This window comes from Athene noctua, chromosome 23 (assembly GCF_965140245.1).
Source record: "Athene noctua chromosome 23, bAthNoc1.hap1.1, whole genome shotgun sequence".
Taxonomy (NCBI): domain Eukaryota; kingdom Metazoa; phylum Chordata; class Aves; order Strigiformes; family Strigidae; genus Athene; species Athene noctua.
In genome coordinates, this window is record NC_134059.1 from 8,876,393 (window position 1) to 8,893,461 (window position 17,069).

General features: G+C 48.3%; 1 protein-coding gene across 3 annotated transcripts in view; it reads right to left on the bottom strand.

The window, feature by feature from the left end:
• Nucleotides 1–12,084: 12,084 nt before the first annotated feature.
• The window catches only part of TRIM33 (tripartite motif containing 33), a 37,773-nt gene continuing 32,788 nt past the window's right edge, over nt 12,085–17,069 (bottom strand). For all 3 annotated transcript variants that reach the window (XM_074925177.1, XM_074925176.1, XM_074925175.1), the window contains one exon: nt 12,085–17,001. In XM_074925177.1, coding sequence (XP_074781278.1) covers nt 16,789–17,001 — 213 coding nt within the window. In that variant the 3' untranslated portion in view covers nt 12,085–16,788. The remainder of the gene's footprint in view (nt 17,002–17,069) is intronic.

Below are 17,069 nucleotides of genomic sequence, written 5' to 3' on the forward strand. Positions count from 1 at the left end.
GGGGCATCGCACCCCCCTGCCCAGCGCGGCCGGTGCAGAGGGTGACCCCCCTCTCGCCGGGGCTCCCTCAGACGTTCTGGCTCCTCCAGCCGTGCGGTCAGGGACTGGCCCCCGCGCCGAGGGCCTGTGGTGGCCAGGTGGCAGCCGCAGAGGGACCCCCCGGCCAGCCCAGCCCTGGCTGCCTCCTGCCAGGCCGCCGTGTCGGGACACCGGCCCCAGCGCGGCGGCGGCCACCGCGCTGCACCCAGCGCCGCGCCTCTGCCTGGCGAGAGCACCTTCCCTACCGAGCACTGCTCCTTCCAAAAACTTCCGTTGCCGCGACAACCTGAGCGAATTCTTTTATTAAGACAGCAATATCCTACGATCGGTCACAAAGAGACACTTTTAATTAGACACTACCACCTCCCGGTCAGTGCTGGCTAACCTGCTGCTGCAGTCGGAGGCACACCTGCGGGTCAGGGAGCGTTTCTGGCAGCGGTCCCCACACGCAGGCAGACGCCAGCGTCCCCAGCCCTGCTGGCAGCACCGCGGCTCCCAAAGGGCTGTGTTTACCGAGCAGAGATTCCAGACTTTGCAAGGCTGGAAGCTAAACCCGTAATTTGCCATGAGCTCAAGCTCAGGTATAGTTTGCGTTGCATTTATATGACAAACTCACTAAAACCACCCACCTATTTATCTTTTTAAGAAGCTTGAAACTCAAATTATGCTCCAAAACTGCCTTTAGAGCCAACCATTCCCATCACTGACACGCCCAGCCTTCATCTTCCCTGATTCACGGCACGGTGTTGCTCCTTAGGCTGTGCAGCCCTTGCCGAAGGGCCTTTCCCTCCCTGATTTTGGCCCATACAACATCTGCCAGGGGTAGGCACTACCCTGCTGCAGCCTCTTGCTGAAGTATGAAGGAATTAATGATGGGTTTCCTTCAACAGGAGTTCAGCCCAGGACCTTTCCCAAAGCTCAACATCTGGTTTACTTCTGGCTCCTGCTCCAGAGGAGAAACTTCTATACGTACACTCATGTAGGCAGAAAAACTTAGTCCTACAGAACAATTTTCTGCCAGCGAGTGAGAAGACGCCAGAGGAACATGAGATGCACCGAGCTGAGCCGGCCCTGCAGGGGCAGGCGGGATGCCGCCAGGGATTTGCAGTCCCAGAGCAGGCTGCAGGAGCCCTGCAGGGACAGGCCATCGCTGGGGCTCTGAGACCGCCGCGGCAGGGCTGGAAGGATCAGGGATGATGTTTGCTCAGCGACTGCGACAAGGTTTAACAGGTTTTCTGTAACGAGCATGCTGCTCACCTTGGCAGATTAATAACACATCAGTCAGCACACAAAGGAAAAAAAACGCAAGGAACTACGTAAGTTAAGTTACAATCACCTTGTGCTGGTGCTGCTGCTTCCCCATCAGAGTCTTCCTCGGGGTGACTGGATCCCAAACATCTGATGTCTCTCCCTTAGTGCCTGCTGCCCGAAAGCACCGCTAACGGCATCAGTTCCAGAGCCAGATGAGCGTGTGCAGGAGTGATTATCAAAACAAACCCAAACCTTTCAGGCCAACATCACCGTCCGCTGGGAAAATTCAGATACGTGCGGCATCCAGGAGGCCACTCTAGGGCAGAAAACAAACATCAGCTGGTGATTTCTCAGTGCTGGGGAAGGCTGTTTAGCAAGCCACGCCACATTTTAGAGCAAATCCAAGCTTCAGGCATCTCGGACAGTGCTTCACAAGAGCTACTGGCAGTCAGTAGCCGTGGGTGCTGTCATGCTCATGGGCAGACAGGAAAGGAGCCGACCAGGGGCTGGTGAGGGAGCAGCACCTCTTCCCGGCTCCCCCTTTCCTTGCCTCCTCCGGGGACCTGCGGCCCAGACTCCCAAAACCAAAGCACAGGGAGATCCAAGGGGATGCAAGCGAGCCCCGGGCTACTGAAGCCATCACCACATCCCCCCAGCACAGCAATGGGTTTTGCCTGAGCCATCAAGACTGGCACCACAAGAGGAATTCCTGAAATATATCAGTCAAGTATTGCATCTGAAATCTCAATTTACCTTGAAGAGATTTCAACAGACAAAAAAAAACCACCCGGCCAAACCCTTAGAGAAAGGTTAATGTCCAATTGAGAGCTTGTAACACAGAAATCAATGATAGAATTCAATTATTTGGAAAAAAGCTCATTTTATTTCAAAGGTAATACCGAAAACTTTTTGCTTTTAAATCTAAAGTTATCTCGGGTCAATTATTCACCTTCATTTACATATCAGAGGATTCTAGGCTTGCTGGGTAACAATAACAGGAGACTGGTATTAGCCGTACTCTAAACAAATATTTCTTCAGAACACAGAACCAGACTTTTTTTTTTACCTTGTAACTCTGAGTTTCTGTCATATGCCCTGTTTATTGTCCAACACAGAAAGCTGGAAGCCAGCCCGATACAGCCACCTCCTCTGAAAACCCAGGCACTATTTTTCCTGAGCAAGGACTCTTGCCCCCACTTCTCCCATAGACACACACGTCTGGCTCCTGAGGTACAAGGTTTTGCCTCTCACCTCCCGCCGGGAAGCTCCTGCTTTGCCCCACGGAGCTGCACGGGACAGCTCGGGGGGAGCCGGACCCCCTGCCCCAGGGCTACTGCATCCCCCGGCTGCAGCCCCACTGCTGGGGCGGGGGGGCACGAGCACAGCGCCCAGGCTGCTGCACAACATCCTTCTTGCAGCCTGCCTCAGACTTAATTTGTACTTGGAGGCCAAATTTCTCCCCTAAACCGCATTCCACCTTCCAGCATGAACAGCAGAGGCCAGTCCCCCCGCTCCCAGGGACCTCGCAGAGCCGACGCGCTCCGGCGGGCCTCGGCAGCTCCGTCTCACCCGCACCCACCCTGGCATTTCGGACTTCCCGAGCCTGCCGAGCTTTTCCCTGCAGCTGCGCTCCCGTGGCATTTGGGGAGGCGTGGCACGCCTTCCCCTACGGGTAGCATTTCTCCCTGTCCAGTGGCCTGACATTAGGTTTAGAGGCAGAGCTAGCGGTTAAATAGAAAAGGCTGCTTCTGTAGCTAGTCCAGAGAGGCTCAGGGTTGAATAAATGTTAGGAAACGTGGCTCAACAGACTGGGATTATGCAGAGAAATGTGTTACATGCAACCACGCAGCTGTTGAGTTACCTCTGAAATAGTCACTTCAGACAAGACCACAAAATGGGTGAGAGTCTATAGTTTGCATCAGTTAGGGGGCAGCTAACCAAAACTGGAAGTGGTAAAACTCACAATAATCTGAGAGCGAGCAGGCTGAGAAAGGATGACAATTTTCCCTTCAGTAAAGCAGAAGACAAGCATCAAAGACAATATTACCACAAACACTTGAGGAACTTTGAAGTTTTGTAGCAGACTGCAGCAGGATTAATGCAAGTATGTTCAGTACTAACCGCATTGAACACGGTGTGGGCTGTTTACGTCTGCACTCTGACCATGACTAACTGTATCTACTTTTTTTTTTTATTCAGCGTATCTGGTCAAACCTATGGGAATGTGTGCTACTAAGGTAGAATCACAAATGTATTTGTCCAACTGAGAAAGAATATGCTATTCATTTAATTTGTATTAGGATCTATTTAAAGCTGATTTTTTTAAAACAATAATCAAGCCTGGAGAGGGAGCAGCAGCATTTATTTATGCCAGTTCTAACTAATAGTGTGATATTGTTTACTCTCCTAGTTAATATGATAGTTGGAAACAGCTCAAAAATGATTCAGAGCTTTTTGCCAGGAAAAATGGCAGGGATGTGGATCCTTTGGCAACGTCAGTGTGCCATCTGTGTATAAATGTGACATGTAGTGCTGGGCCCCTTCGCGCACCGCTCTGATACGCAGATCTTCCGCGGGGCTGGCGGGGGGCGAGCGGGAGCCAACCACCATCCTCACCCGATCCCTGTGTGCACCGGGAGGGGGAGATCGCCCTGCCTGTCCTGATGGAGACAGCGCTCTGACAGTTACCTTAAATCCAGTACCAGTAGCAAAAACTGAGCTCAAACTGAGTTGAATAAAAAAAATATTTAAACCTGCAGCCTCCTGCCCCTGCCCTGGCAGCACGTGGAGCCGCCCGGGCTTTGCATTTCTGCTGGGAACTGCCCCGCAAAGAGGCACCTCCCATGGTGCAGAGGGCGGTTGGCCCGAGCTGTATTCCTCCCCAAGAGCAATGATTTACACTGTTTTGCACAAAAAGCACAGATCACCTTCAGCAGGAACATTCGCCAACACAAAGGTCTCCAGGACCCTGGACCCTCATACTGCTCAGCAATAAAACTTGCCAAGGCGCCGTTTATTGCACAGAACAATGCTGGAAGCATAAAGGAAATGCTGGTTCCTCACTCGCGTGTCCCTCGTCCCTCCCAGCTGCACAGTGGCGGCTCATTCCCCAGGTTGCCCGAAGCCCCATCCAACCTGGCCTTGTTGGCAGGGCTTTGGGCAACCTGAGCTAGTGGAAGGTGGCCCTGCCCGGGGCAGGGGGTGGCACTGGAGGGGCTTGAAGGTCCCTCCCAACCCAAACCCTCCTGTGAGTCTGTGACAGCAAGAATGCCGCTGTGGGAGGGGGTCAGCAGCTCCTGTCCCGGCGTCGGCGAGGCGATGCTGCGCAGCGCTGCTCCATGTCCTGCAAAGCACCGGTCCAAGGGGCATCGCAGCTCATTGCGCACAAAAAGGGACACGGAAGGCAGACTTCTCTGAGGCTGAGTTCATCCAGGCAAGAAGCTTTCTAGGGGCAGGACTTATCAAAAATTGTTTTCTGGTGAAAAATTTGACTTCTGAAATATATTTTATTGACTGGGAATCTTTGCATATCCTCAGGGTGAACAGCCATGGCATGATCTGGCAGGGCTGGAGGCTCTAAAAAGCCATTTCTGCTCCAGCAGCATCAGATGGCCGAGAGACATCAGATGAGCTTGTGTCAGAGCTGCGGCTGTGAGTGCTGCAGGTCTCCCATGCCCAGAGCCATTAGCTAAATAGCCCGGGGAACTCTGACCTCCCACTCCCCCAGCACCTGCATTTAACACAGGGCACAATCTCAAGAAAATTAACGAAGTGCGAGCCCAGGGCCCACCTGGGGTACCTGCCCGAGGACTTGACCTCTCGGTTGCGTCCAGGCCAAGGCGGCCGAGCGGGGCACAAGCTTGGTGCTCACAAACGCTGCCACAGCGGCCTGGCAGCCCCGTGCCGGTCTGACACGCTGGGGTAGTTCAGAACTTAAACCTCAAGAAGATTATGGCAGCAAATCCTGTCACCCAAACACGGTCCTGCCGCACAGGAATGAGTGTTAGGCTGGGATTAGACCCATTGCTGTTCCTCAGCCTGATTTATAATGTTAGTCTCTGTCTCCCCCAGGTCAAAAGCATGTTCATGAAATGCTGGAAAACCTGAAATGTGGCTGTTGTCTGAACACAGCTATTGGAAGGATTAAGCTGGTCTTTGCATAAATGTTAACAACAGATGTTAGCGCATGCTTTTTTCTGAGAACAGATGAAAAGCTGCTGCTTTTAGGGTCTCATTTCAACCCTCTGTGCCATGGACACTGTTACCAGGATCACTGCATAATTTATTTTATAAAGACTGCACTTTCCTCGAAGGCCAATAAGATGCTGGTGTCAGAACCCAGAAGACAGATTAAAATTTGTCTTTGGTAATAAAGTGCTAAAGATTCCCAAGAAGCCTTTGCTCTCATGCACTCCTCAGCCGCTGTAATTCAGGAAAGCAGGAGGAGCCCTTTTAAGCCTAATTGCAGTAGCCTCCAGGTCTTTCCTGGGCCATTAAGTGTTCCTGGAGCAGAAGGAGGGTTTGGTCAGTGATTTCCACTGACGGTTCCTGTGACTCTTTCAAGCCCAGGCACGCAGACATCTCTAGAAGCCGTGAGGTCTTTAGATTGAAACAGCCCTGGACCACATCACATACGGCTTTGAGCACCATTTCTGTCAGCAAAGACGGCTAGACACCGAGAGAGCTAGATAAGAGAATCTGCAGAAATTCCATGTGCCTGTACAGCACAGTAAGAGACTGAACACATCCATGTGCAGCCACCCTTCTCCTGCACTGTGGGCAATAACATCTGGCAGAGGGTGCAGGAGGTTGCAAGCCCAACCCTCCTCGGAATTAGCACGGGCTTTAAACCACGGTTGTTTTCATGGAAACAGAAGAGCAAAGCAGAATATATTTAATCTCAACCTTCTGGAAGAAACAAGCTAAATTGATATCTGTAACGGAAAATAAGGAGTTATAAACTGGTTTTTTTTCCCCTCCAGTGTGCTTACAAAGTATTTGCCATATTCCACTTATTTTTATCCCTCCCAGTAGACATACAAGTAATAAAAATAGCAGTATTTCTATAACAGAGAAAACAAAAACAATGGTGCGCAACGTTGCCTCCGAGAAAATGCTGTAGTGTTTTTATTTCAGGAGAAAATTAACATGTGAAAAGAAATCTGAGAGCTCTTTGATTAACCTGCTCAATCAGGCTCCAGAGAGCGCCACCGGCCTGCAGGATCTGCTTCCCCTGGGAGGATGCCTCCGTCCAACACCCCAGCGGGCAGGAGTGGGCTCCTCTCCAACGGCGCTTTCCAGCCGGGCACAGACCCCGCTCCCACGGCGCTGCCGCCCCCATCACCCCCCAACACCCCCCATCACCCCCATCGCCCCGCAGGGACTGACAGCTCCTCGCCTGCCCCGCTCTGTGGTACCCAGCCCATCTGGTCCAAGCCTGGTGTCAGGCCTTTGGCCACTGTCCCCGTACCCCTTTTCTCTCCTGCTCCCTCAGGGACACCATGGCGGGTGTGGTCCTGCTGCCAGGCCTGCCCGCTGCCGCACCAGCAGGCCCAGCGCGTCCCAGACAGCGATGCCAGGCCTTTCACAAGACCCACAGCCAGAAATCCCAATGATTTTTCTGGCTAGAGACATGCAGCTCCGCACCGAAGCTCTGTGCTACGGGCACAGCTTCTCCCCCGAGCATCCTCTGCAAGGAATCTCTCCAGGGAGGGCAAAGCAGCATTGCCAACACTCCCATTAGTAAAAAAAGGAAAAAAGAAAACTCTTAACAATCACTTCACTACTTAATAATCTCCTTCCACAGGTGACAACGGACAGGAGAGTGAATCCTAGATGGCAGATGTGTTGGCAACCAGCTCGGTTCCCCAGGACCCAGCCACCATCAGCCGTGCAGCACATGGGACTTCCCCAAGCTGTTGGTTTCGGTTGCATCAGCTTCCCCACAGCCTCATGTCCCCGGACAGCGGAGCAGCAGGTCCTTCAGGCTGGAAGAGGCGCGTCTTTGCCAGCTGCCCGGGACACGAGCAGGAGAGCCGTGTGACAGAAGAAAACCAAGAGGCTGCTCTGTCAGGCAGGAGGGCTCAGAGCCCACCACCAGCACCCGAGGGCTCACCCCGGGGCCACGGCTGGGACGGTGGGGGAAAGGATCCTCTGCCTCATGGCAGGGCGTCTGCAGCTCCTGCCAATATCAAATCTCAGGGCCAGAAGATTTCACTGGGTTGTCGGGTTTTTTTACATCCATTTACTTACTGATAACATTATTTCCCGAGGCTCTAAATGACAAGAGCCAAGGACACAGAGCCGTTAGCACTGGCAAAAAGTTGTTTACTTCGTATGTCTGCCCACAATGGTCACACACACACCCCCGGTGACCCCAGCCACGGCAGCCAGCAGCCCGGGCGCAGGGAGGGTGACGAGGGTGACAAAGCCTGCGACACCCTGCCCTGGGGGTCCCAGCCCCAGGCACTGGCCAGACCCTCTCGACTGCCCCCGGGGCCCAGCACAGGCACTTCCAGCCGCCCCACACAGGGTCAGCACGGAGCAGCCCCCTGCTCGCACCCCCAGGCAGCAAGCACAGGGCATCAGGGCAAAGATGGAGAGAGAAATGAATGAGCCTGAAGCCCCCAGGTCACCACATTCCACCGAAACACGAACGCTGCCCCTGGGGTAGGAGGCTCAGGCAGAGCTCACCCCCCCCAGCAAACCGGGGTGCTCAGCAGGTTCCTCCCACACCTGCCGAGACCGAAGCAAACCAAAGCCAGTCTTGCCTGAGAATTTCTTCCCAAGACAAAACTATTTGTCCAGAGACCAGCACGTAGACAGCTGTGTTAAGAGCACCATCTGGTGACACGTTCCATAGAAGAGATTTTAAAGAACGAACGGTTTATTTACAAATTCTTAGCAGAATGATGTGTAACTTACAATTTATGAGCTCTGCTTTTATGCAGGGTGTGTGTCCGACTACTGAAGGTTGATATTCGCAAACAGCTTCGTGCTTCCTGACGCAGTCGCTGCAGTTCTGGGAATTACATGCACCTTCCCTGTTGTTTTGCACTGATTAAACCTCAGATGGGCAGATAATCTCTTTTTTAGAAAGCAGAATTCATCGTTGCCCATGGTCCCTACAGCATGCTGTCAGAAGGACTTGCTGCTGCCACATCTCCTTCCTTTGAAAACATGCTAGGGCCAATAGAGCAGATAAACGACTTACATTTGGGATTGCCTGGAGACACCGCTGACCTCCAAGAGGAAAACAGACTCAAGTCTGGCATTTTGCATCTCGTCCTGCTTTCAACTGCAAAACCCCTGCTCAGATCCATGGCACAGAGCAGCAACAGCTGCAGAACCGCGCTGAAGGCGTCTCCAAACACGATTCCAAATGAACGGGGTGTTCAGCCACTTTCAGAACTCTTTCCTGACAGAGAAGTGACCTGAACCAGGTACAGGCTGCCATGCAGATCTCAGTGTCAGAGTCACGGCTCCTGCACACCCTAATGCCATTTCCCAGCCCAGTAGTCCTGCAGTGGTGGACATTTTCAAAGACATGAATAACAAAGGCCAGTTGCCAGAGCCGTGACAGACAGGATCACTTGTCACCCACCAGCTACATAATGTTTGCTGAGCAGCTTTTCTACCATGAAATGCTTTTGTGTTTATCTCTGATAAGGCATATGAGATAAAAAAAATATATACTCTCAACAAGCCAGTTACTTGGCAGGTTTAGTTAAGGAAAAATGACTACATCCATCCAAGAACTCTCTTGCCTGACTGGCCTCTGTCAGCGCCGCTGGGTCTGGCTCCCCTCAGGGTAGCGCAGGGGCTGTGGGGTTCACTAGGGCACACACGGGGCAAAAAGGGACTCAGAAGATGAATGTCACTGTCAGGATGAAGCAACAGATAGACCATTGAGTCCCAAGTACATCACTGCACACCTTGCTTGCTCCTTGGTGAAGAGCCTTCACCAGGCATCCATCAACCTCAGCTGATGGGACCCAGCACCACGTTCTGTGTCTTGTGTCATCTGCTAATTAACATTAAATGCTAAACACGCTCATCTCACTGATGTGTTAATGAAAGGAGAGCAGGAATTCATATCCCCAGTTTTAATCCCTGCTAATTGAGCAAACATTATCCCAGTTCCTAAGGAGGGAGCCACATGAAGATCACCAAGCACCTACTGCAGTGGTAGCCCATGGAAGGCATCGGAAGGTAATTTTGCAGAGAGCAAATCTACCCTGTGTTCAGTGCTTAGCTCTGCGTGCTTTGCTCCAGTAACACAGAGCAAAGGACGCAAGAATGGCGTGAAGTGCAGTTCAGCCTCTGTGTGCACACTCAGGCACTGCAGAGATCCAGAGAGCTCTCACAGTGAAAAGGATTAACAAGGGGAGAGGCGGCAGCGAAGATACAGGTTTATAATCACAACCCTCAGAAAGAGATGGCAGCAATTCCAAAATCACATACTCATCTGCAGAGATATAGATGTGAATTCCACAATGGCAACAGATGGTAAAACAGTTTAGCAGCATAGTTTCTAATTCTTGGTAGAATTTCAGGATGAAAGAGAAGATTAAGATATGGGCCCCCTAGGCAGGGGGAGTAAAAAAATTGGCAACTGGATTACAGCACATTGCAATGTGGGGAACAGCTCAGTGCCATTGGAGCAAGCCAGGAGAAGTTTAGGTGTGATACGAAGGGAAAAAACCCAAGTAAGCCTATCGAGGGAATCCAGGGGATTGAGTTAAGACAAACAGAGGTGCTGGAAATGACAGATCATAGTCCAGCCACAAAGGCAGCCAACACAAATGCCACAGGAGGAGATGGAGCAGATGGGCCGTACGAAGGTGGAGCAGATGGACTGGCAGGGCCAAGATTGCTCTGGACTCAGAGGCAGCGCAGCAGCGCCTGGCAAAGGAAAATGAAACATCCAGCCAGAGAACTCCTCGTTGTTCCTCTGCCATCAGAGCACCAAACTCCAGCTCCAGAGGAATCCGGGGGTCGGCAGGGCATCTGGCCGTCCACTGGTGAAAGCACATGCCGAGCAAGGATCACCTCACACAGGCAGCGGCAGAACCCATCTGAAGGGTTTAGGTTCAAACCATCTGTTCCTTTGCTGCAGGTCGCAAAAGGCAAGCAAGCGCGTTCAAGTGCTCACTGTACATGCAGGTGTTCTCAATTTTAGCCAGAATAAATGTGTACTTTAGTGAAGTTAACTAAACCCTTTCCTAGAAGACAGCTCTTTTATTATGGAGCTTCTGTGATACTAAGCCCCCACAAGCACTTAAAGAATAAACAAACGGTAAGAGAAAAACCTACTTCTTTATGAGCTATAGCCCGAAGTTAGATCTCTGATATATAACGACAAGCTTGGATCAGAACCTTCACCAACTGCAAAGGTTACGAAAATACAAACATATTTTCAAGACGGTTGGCATTCCAGGTGACTAGATCTCTCTCTCGTTGCTTGCAGAAAAATTATTCAGAGGTAATTTTAGCTTACGTGCATGCTCACTTTACTTTCTTCTTGCAGGTCTGCACGGTCAGCTAACGTACAGCTGATACTGATGCCTGGAGGGACCTGCCATCAGTCTGACTCCTGTTAAACCAGACGAGTTCCTAATTCAGACTGTACAGCTGCAGTTGAGCCGGGCTGTACCTCAAGATATGTGACCTCAGTTCTGCCTTTAGTTCTGATAAATGTGAGACTCTCCAGTAGCAACATCAGCACAAAAAATGGATTTATCCCTAGGAGGGAGCAGCGCAGGGCATACACACTAAACTGCAGTTAAAAGGTGAATGAACACAACAGCATTACACGTGCTCAGCTTTCACAGCGTGCAGAAAGTGCTGATGATGAAGGAGCAACCTCCTCCTCTTCCCTTCCAGCGACTACCAACCTCACGTCCTAGATCAGGGCACTGTGGGATCCTCGAGCGGGGACTGGCCACCCCCAGATTGCTCCCCTGTAGCGAGAGGGAGCTATGGTGAGCCACAGCCTGCACCAAGTGCCGGGGGCACACACATCGTGTCACTGATGGGTCTGGTATCGCATTTATTATTTATTTATTATCGTATTTATTCATTCATTATTTATTTATTTATTGTTATTTATTTATTATTTATTTATTTATTATCTTATTTATTACAAAACACGTATTTATTAAGCAAAGGAACACACTGACCCACCCTGGCTATGCATTCGCCGCACTCATCTCCCACAGGCAGAACACACTAAGCACCACGCAGGGCGCAGACAGACGGACAGACAGACAGCACGGCGGCAGCGTGAGCGGCACCACACAGCTACGGGGGGACGCTGACCAGTCGCAGGGCAATCGGGACCAGATCCCTTCCCACTTGTCCAGCGCTCAGCAGGGGCAGGGGGCTGCGGGGAACGTCTCAGAGTCAACCCCCACGTCTGCCGGGGTGCTGGAACGCGTCCCGGCTCCAGAGCTGCACGCGCCTCCAAGGACGACAGCAGCACAAAAACCCTGGAAAAACCTTAAAATACTCGTGTTTCATGTACTAGGTGTAGATAAACATGACAAATCATTTTATGGAAAAGTGCGTGCAGAGTGGTGAAATCACAGCATCTCCAAGGAGAGTCTGAACCCAGCTTAGACTTCAGTGTTTGTGTCTTGGAAGTACCGACTGCTGCTGCCTCAGGTGGTGACACTTCAACCCAGATTCATCAAGGTACTTCCATGCTGCAGGCATCAGGAAAGGCTTTTGCCAGACATGAACTATCACCTAATGACCTAACACAGGTGTGTAAAAAAGAAACTCAAATTGAAAGAGTCATCTTTCTAATTTAATAGAAATAACCAAAGCAAAATGGTTTTCAAACAATACTTTGAACTGATCTAATACAACTTCTACAGCACATTTCAGAGCACTTAACAAGAAATATTTACAGGCAGCTAACGTATTAAATAACCACGTAAAGAAAAACTTTTTTTTTTTTATTACACACCAGCAAAAAACACAGAAACAGAACAATTAGAAACAGTAACCTTGTTTAAAAAAAGTTAAATATGATTATTCAGATAATACAACACCACAGAAACAGCACTTTTTTGAAGAATTATATTAAAAGATGAGCAAAGTTTACTATGTGCAAAACAGAACCAGTTCAATTACTGGAAGCAAGAAATAATCGAAGAATCAAAGAATGCCATGAGTTTAACCCTTCCATGAGTACATTTACATGTAAAACAGGCTTTAAGCATGAATTTGTATAGGCTTATATACATGTTTTGTGGTGTTCTGAACCTAAGAAATACCCCCTTTGCAGGCCATTAGCAGACATGCACTTCTTAAAGGTAGCTCACTCTAGAGTGAATGCTGCAACAAGTCGAAATTATAAAATATTGCAGTAACTCTCCTCGTAGAAATTCAATAAATTCTAAAGAAAGCAGCCTTGACCCGTAAGATCACTCAATAGAAAAGGCCAAAACTGCATTTCATACATTTAATAGTTCAATTATAATAAAGATACCCAAATTAACTGCATGTTTTTAAAACTAATTCAGATACACTAGAAAGCATATAAAGTAGGATCCCCATATGCAAACACAGGAACTAGATGGAAGAGTTACTGTACATGCACTTTGAGAAAATAAAAGAAATTGCCATATCTGAAGATACAACGCATATGTTCAATCTGAAATATGTCTATGTAAACTGTGGCATATAAATTTTTTTTAAAAAAGTACCTCCGTTATTTACTCAAACACCTACTTTTTAAAAAAATATTTAACTTTCCCCAATTTTTAAAATAAAATGCCACACTATATTGTCCTGCACGTTTTTAAAAGCTAGACTTGGTGATATGCATACAAACCTCCCTATAAAATCACTATCCAAAGGAAAGGATTCCTGTCATGCTAATAGGCAACAGACAAAGCAGTTTTATTGCTTTTTCCAAGGAAGAGAGTAAAAAAACCAGAAAAAGCCAACTTCCAGTACATCATACACATAGCTTTAAAATACTGTTGCCATTACCTAAACTTTTAGAGGTCAGCCAATAAACCAGGTTATAAAACAGACTAATGAATTTGGGGTCATTTTAAGGACTTCTGTTTCGGTGGCTTGCAGAAATGTTTATAAAACATTTCAAAGATCCAGTGTTAAGTGTGTCGACACTGTTAAATGTCACAAGCAACAGCAACAGGGACATTCCACACAGAAAACCAACCTCCCTACATTTAACAGAGCATTTCTATTTTCAGAAGTTTGGGAACATCCTTTTTTTGGATAGTAACTCTGCCTTACTATGCTATAGGCCACTTAATTCCAGGGCACAGTTAAATAAAAGACCTGAACCTATTCAGCTGGTTAAATTATCACTAATCACTAGTAATTACATGGCAGGATACCTGCTGAGGTAATTGAGAAGTCCGCAAGTAGCATACTGTACACTTTTCACTCATTTCAAAAGCGAGTTGCCTTTTACTTCTTTGGATTAACTTAAACTTCAGGGTCATTTACAACAAAAACTGAGACACGAATGGAGTTTTTTTTACAAGTGTCTTAAATGAGTGTCTGGTTCCATCACGCGCCAGGCTGTGACCCTGCCGAGAGCCGGGGTGAGCGCGCCCCCCGCATCTGCCGCCCGCCGCCGGCCCCGGGATGGAGCCGAGCTCCAGGCCCGGGGACGGCGACGGCCCCGCGGAGCCCCAGAGCGACACCGGGGCTGTCCGTACCCACTGATCTGCTCCTGAGCAGGTTACCTACGGCACCAGAAAGCTGTTCTGACTGAGCAAACCCGCACCGGTTCTGCGATGAACGTTCACAGATGGTAGGACCGGGAAACGCGGTAGCAGAGCTTATCTGTCCTTTCCGTATTTTTGAATAGAATTTTCCTAATTTCAGAACAGTCACTGAATGTTTGTACTAGGAGTTCTAAAAAGAAAGTGGTGGGGGAAATGTTACTTTGTTTCTTTTATAGAAAACAAATTCTGAAGGTTTCTTGCACACAAATCAAAATTCCACTAAAAATACCGTGAGCACTGCGGAGCTGCATGACGGGCGGGTTCCAGGGGCTCCGCGGGCGAGGGGCGGGGGCAGCGCCCGCGGGCTGGGGTGCACCGGTGGAACACGCGCTGCGCCGCTGCCCTGCGAAGCCTTGGCAATCCCTCCGCCTTGTCACAGGGAGTGAACCCACGGGAGAGGCCGCCCCAGAAAACAGGGAGACCGCTGGCTCTGCGGAGCGGTCCTGCCCCCCTGCCACCACGGCCAGGACACGCCAGGACACGCCTGGACACGCCTGCACTCCCGACCCCGTGACTGGCGCCTGGCAAAGAGAACAGCCACAGAGCTGAGGCCTGAGGTCCAGCACCTGGAGCGCCTAAGTGCCACAAAAACGGTAACCCCAATTGAAGAGAATTCACAAAATCTTATTTTCATGACAATTTTAATAATATTCCTTTGCAAAATGAAGCTGAGAAACTAGAAACGCATCAAAAGGCAATACAGAGCCGTCCAGTGCTCCCTCCTCACTGTTGGTGTCCTCTCCACACACGTTACCCTTCCTATGGGCCAAGGTTTTGCTGTTTGTCAGTTGAATATGCTTAGGTAGAATTACTTTTCCTTTCACATACAAACTGGTAAAAAATAAATTTAAACTGGCACTATGCTAATATCTGAAGTAAAGAAACAGCCTGACTTGTAACATTTGTGTCATCTAAAGAAGTGAAGTTACAAACACCTTCAGTCCCCTCATTTACTGTGAGAGGTAGAGTCACAATGTACATAGTTCTTATAAAAAGAAACCAAATCTTAAGTGATTTGCATAAAAATTGCTGAGCGCATATCTCAATTTGATACATTGTGCTAAAATACTGATCTCTACCATTATGGTAAAGCGTATACAACGTCACAAGAACTGCTCATGCTGAGTATACCAAAACCCCAGTGATTTACCACAGAATCGCTGTATTCGCACAAAATCTGATGGCAAACGTGCAGTCTGTCAACTTGACCTCATCCGATTACATGATTTCTTCATCTTACTTTAACAAGATCTGTATGAGGGACAGAAATTACAGTTATGATTTCTAGCCCTGATTTCTGTCAGCAAAGGGAACAACTGTTCACACTCCAGTCTCTTTGTGACGCCTCATTTCTACCCAGAAACGCTGGAACGAGGGCCGTGTGCGGTGGGGGCACTGCAGGTGCCTGCCACGGGGCTTGGGAAACAGGGATTGTTCTGTTCTCAGTATCTGACCAGGAACCACTCAAAGCAAATCCTGGTCTGTGCAAGTCCTTTGTTCAAGGGATGAACAAGTAACCCAATCTCAACAGATTTATTCCAATCTTTCTAGACATTTCGCTCATAAGCTGCTTCTGAAGAAAGTTCCGAGTAGTACTCTAATAAAAATAAGACAGAACCTCAAAATGAATGAATGTTAGAAATAGCATATATTACAAATCTCTTTTTGATAGGAACAATTAATAAGAATACATATTAGCTTAAAAACAGTTCAGCAAATGTTGCTGATCTGTGAGAAATCTCAATTCACTATTTACAAATAAGACAAAGTGAATACAGGAAATTTTACACATTTGGTAGTTAATAGGTTATTGTTTGCCGAGTGGTCTATAAGAAACTGATATTTAGGAAGACTGGAGAAACACCCCAACTAGTTATTACCTCTTCAGTCTACGCTTTAAGTACAGAAAATTCGACCATGCATACTGGAGATAACATTCTGCTTCATTGGGGGACCAGGGACAGATGACACAATGCTGCTACGACTTCTGCCATGGAGGCCATTAAAACGTTCTGTGTACAGGACTCCTAACCAATACACCTACCCTACTGAAAAGAGATTGTTGCCACCAGTTTAGTCTTTCAGCTGTCAAGAACTCACACTCCTGCACTTGCCAAGTCAGAACAGTTTAATGATTTTTTTTTTCCTTTTACTATACATAAAATGAAGTAACGAAAGTAAAATTTAGATAATTGGATCAACACAGAAGATCAGTTATTCACAATATCGCTTAAATGAGATGATAAAAGCAATGACCAACACGCACTTAAGTTCACAGAGGGGATTTCAGGAACACTGCTTACAGTTTACACTGCAGTCCGGCACGAATGCAAGATACAGCAACTGTACTGGTCCAGCCCTGCAGAACATTTCACCAAGCAGTCTTATCCGTACATGGAACATCTCTTATCAAATCTGCTTCTCTTCAACATTCATCCACCTCTATCTGTGAGACCAGGATGACTGCATCCCCTCCATCAGGAAAAGAAAGAATACAGCAAATAATCAAGGGAAAAAAAAAAAAAAAAAAAAAAACACCAAAAATTTACAATACAGTTTTTTTCCCCTTCTGATGAGAATGCTTTTCTGTACAAGTGTTTTTTGTAATCTAATACTGTTTAAAAAGCTATCAGCTTCTTCAAGATGGCCACTGTAGGCATGATAATATTCCAGGAACACTTAAATAACAGTTTTTTACAATAAATTTTAGGTCCATATCATTAGATTACTTTATATGCACTGGTCTCTCATCTGATTTTAGACGTTTCCTACGTGGTTGTATAAAATCTTCATCGGAGTCCTCAGTTATTTCACCATCATCCTCTTCCTGCTCAAATTCAGGCAAAGGCTGGAAGGTCCTGTCTGGGTAGATCTCTGTAAGTTTATCTTCAAAGTATAATGCAACTGCCTTCCCTGCCTGCGCTACTTCTGAATCAGCCTGTAAATAAAAGAAGACAGGAATATTCACCTGTTGGAAATGCACATCCCTTCACCAAGTGTGCATGG